The 12,275-nt window shown below is 47.6% G+C and overlaps 1 protein-coding gene across 6 annotated transcripts in view; it reads right to left on the reverse strand.

Moving 5' to 3' along the window:
• FCRL2 (Fc receptor like 2) overlaps positions 1 to 5,128 on the reverse strand; it is a 45,502-nt gene extending 40,374 nt beyond the window's left edge. The window contains exons 1-4 of one of the 6 annotated variants that reach the window (XM_053208956.1): positions 4,743 to 4,956; positions 3,348 to 3,368; positions 1,141 to 1,413; positions 622 to 906 (exon numbers count right to left, since the gene is read on the reverse strand). In XM_053208956.1, coding sequence (XP_053064931.1) covers positions 622 to 906; positions 1,141 to 1,413; positions 3,348 to 3,368; positions 4,743 to 4,773 — 610 coding nt within the window. In that variant the 5' untranslated portion in view covers positions 4,774 to 4,956. Of the gene's footprint in view, positions 1 to 621; positions 907 to 1,140; positions 1,414 to 3,347; positions 3,369 to 4,742 lie in introns of all 6 variants that reach the window. The other 5 variants (XM_027048364.2, XM_027048363.2, XM_053208955.1 and 2 more) reach the window with 5 other exon arrangements.
• Between the last annotated feature and the right edge of the window lie 7,147 nt (positions 5,129 to 12,275).

Below are 12,275 nucleotides of genomic sequence, written 5' to 3' on the forward strand. Positions count from 1 at the left end.
GGAGGGGCAGAGAAAGAGGGAGAATCCCAAGCAGGCTCCACACCATCAGCGCAGAGCCCATGGGGGGCTCGAACTCACAAGACCGTGAGATCATGACCTGAGCCGAAATCAAGAGTCAGACGCTTAACCCGCCGAGGCCCCCAGGTGCCCTGGCAATGTGACCTTCTAAAAGTCAGTCTGAAATTCCTGGATCCACACGAGGTCATCTGCATGATAGAACGGAAACCGAAAACCAAAAAAACCCCTGCAGTTTCCTCCCCACAAAGATGTCCGGGACCTGAAACGATGCTTTTTAAATTTTCTCATCACTCCCTGGCCCCACCTCCTGCCTATAAAAACCTTCCGCTTTGCGCATCTCTGAGCGTCTCTCCACAGGCTGGCTGGGGTCCAGCTGACTCACAAATGGCTTGATAAAGCCAATTCGGTCTTCGCATTTGCTCCATTGGATTCCGTTTTTCAACGGGGGCTTTGTCCGATTGTTATTTTTACGAAATGCCCATTTTCTAGCTCAGTTCCCACCTTTCAGAAGGACAGGAGCTGCACAAACTCCCGGAAGACTAGGCGTCCGGAGAGGGGCTGAAGGACCCCTGTCCCCCGGTGCTCAGACCCACTCCCACTTACTCCGCATGTGAATCTGCGACTGGAGGCTCTGTTTTCTGACGCTGGGAGTCACTGTCTCTGCCTCGCACCAGTAGGACCCTGAGTCTCCACTCCACATGACAGGGACCCTGAGCTCTGGGGAGCTGCTCCAGCCGGACCCCAGGGCTCTACCATCTCTGAAGAAGCAAAATCGGAGCTGGGCATCTGACCTCTGTGGAGAAAGCTTGGTCTCACAGGTCAGCGTCACCGGGTTCCCCTCGATGGCCCGGAAGGGGCTGACTGTGAGCACAGGGCGTGGAAATAGCTCTGGAAAGAAGGGTCACAGTGAGATCGAAGGTTCCTGCTGAAAAGCCACCCCAGCAAACAAGACATTCAGACCAGCCGTGTCACCCAACACATGGTCTCCCTTCCCGCTGTCGGACTACAAGACTCGGGTTCCCCTCTGGTCGGCGTGTGGGGGTGGGGCGGGGGGTCAGGTGCCCCTCCCAGGACCTGCCCTGCTCTGGTCCAGCCCCTGTCCCGCAGGAGGGAAGACTGTACCTTGAACTTCAATCCTTACACTTCTAGAGGTTTTTTCCTTTTGGAAAGGAAAGAGAGGCCAAACAAGAGCAACAGCACAGTGGTAAGTGCCACTGTCACTCAAAACTGCTCTTTGGATAGAAAAGTTGGAGAGTTCGCTTGAAAACTGTAACTCTTCTCCGTCCTTGTGATATGACACCCTCGTGACTTTCCACCAGTTGTTTTTCCTCTGACATGTCAGATCTATTCTGTCTCCTTCAAAGACGGCAGAGGGAGCCACGAGGGTCAGCCAGTCTGCAAGAGAAGGGGTGAGGGGGACGCAGATGTTGACCTGTCTCTTTGCTGTTGGGCAGCGAGAGGGTGTCCGTGTGGCCCCTTCCCCTTTCGGCAGGATGGAGGTTCCAACCCACGCCTTAATTACTCGGGGCCGCCTCCTATTTTTGTCCTGAGGGGGTCTCTGAGTCAGTTTGGGCTGCTGTAGCAAAATACTATGCGCTGGGTGTCTTCTCGACGACAGACATTTCTTTCTCCCGGTTCGGGAGCCTAAAAGTCCAGGACCAAGGTGCTGGCGCAGCTGGGTTCTGGTGGGGTCCCTCTTCCAGGCTGTAGACTGCTGACTTCTTGTGTGTTTGCACGTGCAGCTCTCTGGCCTCTTTTTCTGAAGGGACTAATCCCATCACGAGGACCCCGCCTCCATGACCTCATGACCTCATGACCTCCCAAGGGCCCCACCCCCACATACCATCCGCTGGGGATTAGGGTTTCAACATGCGATTTGGGGGGTGGGGACTCAAACATTCAGCCCATCGCAGGGGTCTCAGCGTAAACTTCTTTCTCTACGTGGATGCGGGAGTGTCCTGCTGGTGCTTCTCCTGCCCGGCTCTGTCTATTGGTGATGTCACCCGGGGGACCATTGTCCTCAGGGGACATGTTGCTTTCCTGCCCCTCTGCTTTTATCCACCCTTTAAGGGCCCCGCACTGTGCTCTGGATTCACGTTCTGCCCCGTCTTCTCGCCTTGCCGGAGGAAACCGCCAGGGGGCCCAGATCACTGGGGAGTCAACTGGCTACTGGAATGGGATCCAGTGTCTCAATCCTCAGAAATTGCCCCCTTGAGCATTTTCCAGAAAATTCCCCCATCCCTTCAATGAGTAATAAGGTGGAGCTGACCTTTAACCCAAGGGTCAGCTCTTAGGTGACTGACTTTCACGAGAAAAAAAGTCATTGCCAAAAATAAGCGTCCCCTGGGGCCGTTTCTGCGTACCAGACCGCGTTCAGCGTCTGGGACATTTGCATTATATTTTAGGGTTTGTAGTTGAGGATTCCGACCTCCAGGTGAGAAACTAAGCTATATCTCGACACAAATCTTCTAACACTGTTCAACTGTAGCAGGACTGGCAGAATCTGGAGGTGCAGTGGAAGGAGGCAGAATTCGGTCACGTAAGAGACGAAGCGTCTCCTAAAATGCGGAACCAGAACCCGAGCCCTTTCACGGGAGTTTGATGAAATTTGGACGACGTGTGACTGGCTGTCCACTCGGAGAACCAGATTTCCCTGTTGGGCACTGGGGGACAATCTGGGTTATAAAACGTGGAGTTAGAAGGGCAGACGAGGTGGGTTGCGGAAACAATTAGATTAATTGGAGATGTTTGCCTTCCTGCAGTGACGGGGACTGGATCCCCTGGGGACTCGGCTGTGGGACTTATAATCAAGCTGATTTTTAAACCACGGGTACAGACTTCATCCAGAAACTGGAAGAATTCCCCGGGGAGAATGTTGTCGGGGGGAAGACAGACGAGAGTCTGTCATCCCAGGACGGTTCCTTGGGGCCCCGAGAGCCCCTTCCACGGTGGTGGCCCCGGCCAGAGAAGCATGATGGCACAGGACCGTCCGACCACGCAGACGCTCTTAGCCAGAGCTGTGAGGACCTTCAGCCGGACCTTGTGGAGGAGCCAGGGTCCCAGGGCCTGGAGAACCATCCTCCCACATGGGCCCGTGTCCAGCCTGCACATTTCCACACGCCTCCCTCCCTGCGGGCTGTGGCCACACGGCGGACGCGGGCCTGGGCAGGCCGGGCACACCCTCCTCACCCAGCCAAGCAGAGCAGCCACGGGGCAGGCTGTCCCAGGGGAACAGTGACACCGGAACGTCTCCGAGGCTTCTCCTTGTCCCACTCTGCAGGACCTCGTGGGACCCGGACCCCGAGAACAACAGGCCAGAGGTGACTCACCTGATTTTCCATCGACTGGAGCTGCGGGGACATCAGAAACCTGAGGTTAGCCCCGAGCGTTTGCCCCCACAATTTAGAAATCTATTATCACTCTGCTAGAGTGCCCCCAAAGTTCCCATCACTCCCTTTTCTGTCCTCTACTCCATTATCACCAGCAATCCCACCCCTCCAACCTCAACTGGCCCCCCCCGCTCATGTCACATCCACAAGGCAGGTGCAAACCCATCCCTGGACCGAAGGGACCACCCGAGGCACGTCCCAGGGATGGACGCTGGGTATCCAGTGACTCTCTCCTTTTCCTTGTCCTTCCCCCGTCCCCGTCGACCACCTCCACACCCGGTGTGTCGACTGCACCACGACACGGCATCCCGAGTCACCAAGAGTCCATAGGGAAACACACCCAGTCAGAGTGAGTAGTGTGAGTCCTGAAAGTCGGGGGTTTTCTGTTGCATAAAGCCCGACCTTGTGCCTGACTTAAGCTTTGATGCTAAGGCACCCATTTCAAAGACAGTGACGGCCACAGGCTGCAGGCCAAGAGCCGGTCCCCTCCCTCCACTCTGAGGCTCTTCTGTTCTAGGGGTCTCGGTTGATTTCCGTAACTGACCATGTGAGCCCCTTGGTTTATTGACTTCTCATGCTTCAAATTCCCACTCACTTGTTTTAATTCTCCAACAAAGAGTGAGCCTCCACCCCAGCACGAGCAGAACCCCGGACCCAGGCTCTGTCTCTCCCCTCCACCTCGCTGTGCGGTCCCCGGGTGCCGTGGAACTGCCCGGCCCCGGGAGTAATAAACCTGTCGTTTTTCAAAGCTTCCTGACCATTTATGCCGAAGGGCATCTTGCCGTCTTAATAAGACCCACGAGGGCTGGACCGGCCACAACCTCGCTTACCGACAGGCGGAGAGCAGCACACAGTTTTGAAAGCCGAACCCACCTTGAGCAGATTCCCTTTCCCTGGCCACGTTTTATGTGAGAGTCCTTTTACTCATTAACAAATGTTAGCGCCTCCTGAATGTGGAGAAAGGACTCTTGTTTCCCTGGTAGCGGACGGCTAACGGAGGGGCCTCAGCAAAGAGTGTCCACGCGTCTCTGAACCCACTCTTGGAGAGATGTGTGCGAGTAGTTCTCAGGGAGGAATAGTAAATGTTGAAATTATGAAAACTGGATTCAGGAGAACATATCACTAATTACTGATTATCTAAGATCATAAGCCTTGAACACTAAGGGCGAGGATGCGTGACCGTCTGACTTTCCCCTCGGACTCTGCTATCTAAGCTGCAAACAGAGACCTGAGCATCTCCACTGATCCCTGGGCTCTGATAAACCCTGAGGGCGTCCAGGGGCTGGAGACCCCGTCAGCTGCCACCTCAGTCCTGATGCACATTATGGGACTCACCCAAGATGACCAGCAGTGACCACAGCAGCATGAGGACCCGGGTCAACTATCCGAGAAGAGATGTCCCTTTGGCCACCCGCTGGAGTCTGTGTGCAGGGAATGGAAACGGCTTTCAAAGTAAGTTGTATACAATTAGCAAAAAAAGGAAGTAGAAGGGCTTGTCAGTGTCTGGCCGCTGTCTTCCTTCCTACAGGCACTGAGTCAATGCAGATGGCCCCTCTAGATGCAAAGAAACTCCTCCTCCTGATGCTGATGACAGTTACACTTAACTTCTGTCTGCTGGTGCCTTGGACATGGCTGTAAGTGCTTTATGCTCACAGAGTTATTTGGTGCCCTGAGCAAGCTTCTGAAGTGCACACTATCCCTGTTACATGACTGGGGAAACTGAGGCACCAGAGAAGGCAAGCAATTGACCAAGATCAGCATGGCCACTTTCCAGGAGCGACAGCTGGGAGTCAAACTCAGGAGGGCCCATTCTACAGTCTGGCTCTCAAACGCTGTCACATCTCACTGTGACACCATGCTTCTCAATGATCCTTAGGATAGTAGGGCCATTTCTGCAGCCACGTGGGGTTCTCGGGCGAAGATTTTTTCAGCCTTCCGGAATGGGATGTTGCTAAGATTCAAACCGCTTGTCCTGGTATCATTGAAAACGTTGTCTTCTTCCGTATTTCTAATCCATACTGCTCCCGATGCAGCCACACCCTCCAGGGCACGCATCCCCAAAGCCGGTTGTCACTCTCATTCTCATCAGATGTGGTCCCCACAGGTGTTGTGTGTAACAGCCCCTTCGGACAGGCTGGACAGGCAGGTGTACGTTGCCTTTTTGGGCTATATGTAGCCTGAAACTTTAAATCACAAAATCATAGCTGTTTGTAACCTGTGGGCTGACAGTGAAGCGATCATAGGCTCAACGTCCTCTGTTCAGGTGAATATTCACCATTGTCACTCACCATAAACGTCATCTGTTCAGGTGAATACTCAACATTATCACTCACCACAAACATAGTTTCCCTTTGGGACATGTTGGTGTCGTATGTGATGTCATACATCGTATCATCAAAGCTTTGCTTATAGCAGTGTAAAAAAAGTGCTGAAAACGCCCAAAAAGGCAGGTAAAAAAAATAAATTATATGTCCATGTACTACCGAGCAGCCACTAAAATGATTTTGTACAATATTGAATAGCAATAAAAGTCGTTCATGATATACTGGTAAGAAAAAAGGGCTGCTGAATGCAATTTACTTGTACATTATCATCCCCTCATTTGTCCAATAAAAATGTGTGGGACAGTAAACACCAAATGTTGGTATAATCGTATTTGAATAATGTAATTAAAGGTGGCTTTTATCCTCCACACTTTGCTTATCAGTGTGTTCTAGTATTCTTACATAATATATAGATTATAATTTATATTCTACATATATAGAATATAATTAGAATATAATATGGAATATAATATAGATTATATGTTATTATATATTATTATTTAGTATATAGAACATATAGAATATTATATATGGAATATTATGATATATAATATATTACTATATATTCTATATATTTACAGAATATAATTTATAGAATAATATATATTCTATATTCTATATAATAAATATTCTAGTATATATATATAAAACATTATATGTTCTAGTCTTCTATATATCTAGTGTTCTAGTATTCTTATATAATATATATAAGCATATGTTTATTTTACATTATGTATTAATGACATATTAATATATATTATAATTATTGTAATGTGTAATTCCAATATATAACATTTATTTTAGATAATATACATTAAAATAAATGTTATATGTTATAATATATAATAAAGCAAGTAAACATTATATAGTTAATATATATCATCTAAAATAAATATTACATATTAATATATAATATATATTATATAAAGTGAACATATGCTGTTTTTGTATTTCTAAAAAATTCGTAAAAAATAAGGCCCAGTGTTTTTGGCCTCTCTCGCCTCAAAGTGTATCAAGCAATGCTACTTTAACTTTCTGCAGGGCCAATGGTCCATTTGTATTTGGAAGAAGGTGTTTCTCTCCCTGGGACAGAGCCGCTCACCAAGCTGCTCGTCCAGCCCTTGCCTGTGGAAGGGCTTCTAGACGGTCTGTGGCTCCTCCTTGTCCTGCCCAGTCAGGACGGCAAAGGATGCTGAAGGATGACGGTGAATTAAGGAAGAAAATACAGAAAAAGGTGCTTGCAAAAAGTGGAGGAAGAGCTGGTGATAGGTATTGGTTTTTCAGACTTCTGAGCAGATTTTTCAAAATATTTGCGATTCCATTCTGTCCTGTATGGGAATGGGGCCTCTGGAGTTGAGAATTAGTTCTTTTCCGCGGCATTTTCAAACAGGAGGGGGTGTGGTTTGTGTGCCAGTGAGTGATGCAGGGGAGAGAAATATGCCTTGTCACAGTGAAGTAGGGGGGCCCTTGGGGCGGCAGCAAGTCCTTAAGATGATAGGCCTCTGGGTGATCTCACAGCTGACAGATGGCAGACATTTGCATATGGGCGGCCATGACCTAGAGGCACATCTAAACTCAGATGCAAACTAGGGGCCGCAGCCAGAGGTGAGAAGCTCAGTGGTTCATTGGAGAACAAAGTAAATTCATGTTCAAGGTTACAGTGGAGGAAGTGAAACTGGGTGGGAGGCGTGGGGGGGAGGGGGCCATTGGCCAAAAGGAGAGATAGAAAGATCCTTGTGCGAGGATATTTGGCCACCGGCAATATGGAGTCACAGGTGCCACAGGGAGGCAGAGTTCTATAAAGACTCGAAATCCTCTCGGATGGACCAGGTAGACTCTTGGCTTGGAGATTCTGAGGGTTGCAGCATACACAAGGGTTCTCTGTCAGACGCAGAGCAACAGTGTCCCTGTCAACTCTGTCCAGTGTCTTGGAAGGGACGTCAGGTACAATGGCAAAGCGGGTGTGTAGGGATTGAGACAGAGGCAGAGTCTTCATGAAATACAACTCAGAACAAAATAAATACCATCTCCCATTTGAGGAAGTTACTAGGATAGTCACAATAAGAAAATGAAGCTGGATAACTTCAGAGGTCTCTGTTGTATTTGGTTGACCTTGGGGCCACGAGGCCGTGATGACCGAATGAAATGTCACCACGTATGCGATCTCTTATCACAGGAATTGTTGTACACATGGTGGTAGACATGGTCATAACTCACGGCCATCATCATCATGTGGTAGGAGTTATGGTAGTCATTTCAACCGTCACTATAATCATCTTGAACAACATGGCATCTTTGTTGGATGGGGTTTGACTTAGAAATTTTATATCCAGGGTAAGAGATATATCCTTTTGGGGGTGCTGTTTGTTGCAGCAGAGCTGGATGGTGGGGCTCTAGACGGTGTCTGTGTAGACACTCTCCAGACATTATTTAGGCAGACCCTTCTGCCCAGAAGAGTCTCTACAATGCAATTCATTAGTTCCTAGAATTCTGTTGGGCCCTCCATAGTCCAGAGAGCATGGCAGGGAATTCAGGCCCACAATGCCTGGAAACTGCCGTCCGTTACCTTCCTGGCAGATTAGAAGATGAAGATGTCCCAGAGACCCAGTTTCTCCCAGAATTACCCACGTGTCTCCTCCAGGCAATCTGAGAAGGACAGCGTAAGTCTCCGTTCAGGTAGTGATTGTTTTGGGAGACTGGACTTTTCAGAGCTCAAACTTTTCTTCTTCATGAGGAAGATCATCTTCTTCAAGGTCAATAGAAGCTATTATAAACCCCTTTTGAATGAGGCTATGCCATTCCCATGATGGGGAGTAGAGGCAAGCCCAGTCTTGATGTCTGAGGGGAGACAGAGGCGCAGGGAGGCTCAGCGAGGCTGTTGGTAGATGTCTGAGCAGCAGGGAGCAGACCTTCCTCGGTGTGTGAAAATCCCTCCTGCTTGGTGGCCTGGGCTCGCTTGGGGTGGGGGAGGGGTGGCAGGTGTGGAGGGGCCCCTGGGGACCAAAGACAATTCAACCTGAAGCTTTTATTTTCTGTTTTAATTGCCTGCGTGTGGGTTTTCCAGAAGGTGGATGGTTGTCACTTGTCACTTTCCAGGCAGAAAGACCAACAACCAAGGGGAACTCTGGACCACAGGGGACCCCCTTGGGACATTGAATACACTGACCCTTTGATTGTACTTCCGGCTTTCGGTCCTGACTTCCTGCCAAGGGATTTGCTCATCTCACGTGCCCTGCTAACAGCTCCTTCTCACCAGGAGATGGTGATTGACCAGTCCAAGGAAGCGTGCATTCACTCACTCATCCATTCCGTGATGGATAAATATTACATAATTTTTTAAATGCATCATTAAACAGGTAAACGAAAAGGGAAATTCCTCCATTACAGATAAGAAGATAAAGAGGAAGTGAAAACAGAGTATTACACATGTAAATTGACATTTCTGGTGCCGTGAGGAGAAAATATTACATGAGATGATTTTTATGAACTTAGCATTTCATCCAGGAGGAACCAGGAGACAAAATCGTGGGCCTGTGAAAGGCAGAAGCTTGAAACTAAAACACATAAAATCTGGGCCATCAGAAGGCTTTCCTCTTAATAAAAGAGTGGTTTGGTGGGGAAAAAATTCACCCACCAGCACAGAGATGACAGTAACCTGGTCTTTCTACGAGCTCTGGGGGAAAATAGACTTTCCCCTGAAATATCAAAACCCCAAGACAAGGCCACTCCCGTGGGTGCTCTGGGAAGCTCCACATGGGGAATTATCATGAAAAGTGGTCCCGGGCCACTGACACCCCCAGGGCTTGGAGGAAGCACATGCAAAATGGCTTTTGAGGGACAGAGTGAGAAGCCCCGGCCACATGAGACTCCTATAATGCACAAGAAGTGTCTCAATCTGCAGTCACAAAACCCACCAAGTTACAATGACCAAGATTCAGGAAATGTGACAAATGCAGGCTTAACTACATAAAACTTCAGGCAGAAGAATAACCTAAGAATTACAATAAAGTAAATGTATTTATACTATTTCGAGTTTGTTAAAATAATAAAGTAGGGCACTCATAGAGTAAAATGCTATAAATAATAAAAAGGGAAATTTGAGATGGAATCATAATAATAATTTATTTTTTTGAGTGTTTAATGTGTGCCATGTACAGCTTGAAGCATTTTAACCAAATGGTTTTACATAATTAGCAAGGCAGCATGATGTATCAGATATGATTGCTATTCCAGTTTTAAGCATGAAGAGAGTTTATTTTTATTTATATTTTTAAATGTTTATTTTTAAGAGAGAGAGAGACAGAGTGTGAGCAGGGGAGGGGCAGAGAGAGGGGGAGACATAGAATCCCAAGCAGGCTCCAGGCTCTGAGCTGACAGCACAGGACCCGACGTGGGGCTCGAACCCACAGACCGTGAGATCATGACCTGAGCCGGAGTTGGACGCCTAACCTGACTGAGCCACCCAAGCACCCTGACAAATACAGAGTTTAAATAATTTGACCCAAACTGCAGATCCAGTAAATGGTGGGGCTCCCGTGTAAATCCAGGAAAAAAAGTTCACGCTTCTGGACCCTCGGGGCTCACGTTTCATTTCTTGAGCCCTCCCTGAGGTCCAAATACTTCGCGGTGGCAGAAAAAATGTAACATGTAAAAATCTACATTTGTCCTAAAAAAGAAAAAGTTAAACATTTCCATGGGCCAGAAACAGAGACTCAAGAGAGAAACCCAGCCAAGGGACGTGATGGGGAGGGCGCCCCATGGAGCCTGGGTTGGCAGGGGCAGGGGTGAGTGTGGAGCTGGGACAGCGGGGTGCGTGTGCCAAGAACACAGGGCACGTGATAGGAGCCCGTCGTGTGACGGGCAGACTCCTTCTCAGCAGAAGTTCAAACGGTGTCAGTATTTGGTTTTCAAAACTGTATTTAAATTCTAGTTAGCTAACGTGAAGTGCAATATTGGCGTCAGGGGTAGAATGTGAGGCATCGCTGACATTCAACACCCAGCGCTCATCCCAACAAGTGCCCTACTCAGTGCCCATCCCCCATCTAGCCCATCCCCCACCCTCTTCCCTCCAGAACCCTCACTTCGTTCTGGATCGTTGAGATTAGCACTAGGCAGAAGCAGTAGAAAGGAAGTTCACGTCAGGCGTGCTAAGGTAGCATGGAAATAAAAGGAAAGAGAATAGACCTAACCAATCATAGTAGATAATTTATACCTGTTCGGAAAAACAGTTAGATCTCTGGCTCATATAATTTTTTTAATTCCAAAAAGTAAAGTCATAATATAAATATAATATAAAACACCAGAATAGGAAAAGGCAGATTCTTACCTCACCCCAAACATGCATATGATACACTGTGTGAATATATATCAAGATTATGAAAGCATTTTAAGAAAATGTACGAACGTTTCTATAACGTAATCGCAGGGGAGGGAATGTGAGGGAAGTTTCTGGAATGATGGAGAAATTTTCTATCCTGACAAGACTTTGCGTTAGTTGGGTGCGTGCTTTTGTCCAACTGACAGAACTAAGCACATAAAATGTGTGCACCTCACTGCATACAAATTATAAATCGTTCCTACAAAAGCTATAAGAAAAAGGTAAACGAACACTGAGAAAATAGGCGAAGGGTCAGCACAGGAAACTTTTGGAAGAACTACAAATTAACAGTCCCTTTATGGGGAAAATGCTCAATTGCATTAGTTTAAAAAAATTTTTTTTCAACGTTTATTTATTTTTGGGACAGAGAGAGACAGAGCACGAACGGGGGGGGGGGGGGGCAGAGAGAGAGGGAGACACAGAATCGGAAACAGGCTCCAGGCTCTGAGCCATCAGCCCAGAGCCTGATGCGGGGCTCGAACTCACGGACCGCTAGATCGTGACCTGGCTGAAGTCGGACGCTTGACCGACTGCACCACCCAGGCGCCCCTAAAATTTTTAACTGAAATGACAATGGTGCTTTTCTCTCACAGGTCGATTATCTCACGCATTGTTGGTCGACGTGTGCACTGATCCAGCCTTACTACAGAGCAGTTTAAGAGTATTTAACAAAAACATCAAATGTGCACAACCTAAAATGTCCTAATCCCTGATTTACAAACTTACCCTTCAGATGAATTAACAGGAACAGAGAAGTATATTTGTACAAGGACTTTTATTTTATTATTTTATTTTTAATGTTTATTTTTGAGAGAGAGAGTGAGGGAGGGAGGTACAGAGAGGGGGGGGACAGAGGATCCAAAGTGGAGTCTGTGCTGACAACAGAGAGCCCAACGTGGGGCTCAAACTCACGAATGAGGAGATCATGACCTGACCTGAAGTCAGACGCTCAACCGACCGAGCCACCCAGGAGCCCTAGGACATTTATTTTAGTATTGTTTTTATAATATAAAAATTTTGGAAACCACCCCATGTCCATCAGTGGTTGAAAAGACTACAATATACTATGATAGTATTTCACAGCACTGAATGGTACACTTAAAATGGTCATTGTGGAAAATTTTATGTTACTTCTAGTTTGCAAAAAAAAAAAGTATATATTATGGT

Source organism: Acinonyx jubatus, chromosome E4, assembly GCF_027475565.1.
Source record: "Acinonyx jubatus isolate Ajub_Pintada_27869175 chromosome E4, VMU_Ajub_asm_v1.0, whole genome shotgun sequence".
Classification (NCBI taxonomy): domain Eukaryota; kingdom Metazoa; phylum Chordata; class Mammalia; order Carnivora; family Felidae; genus Acinonyx; species Acinonyx jubatus.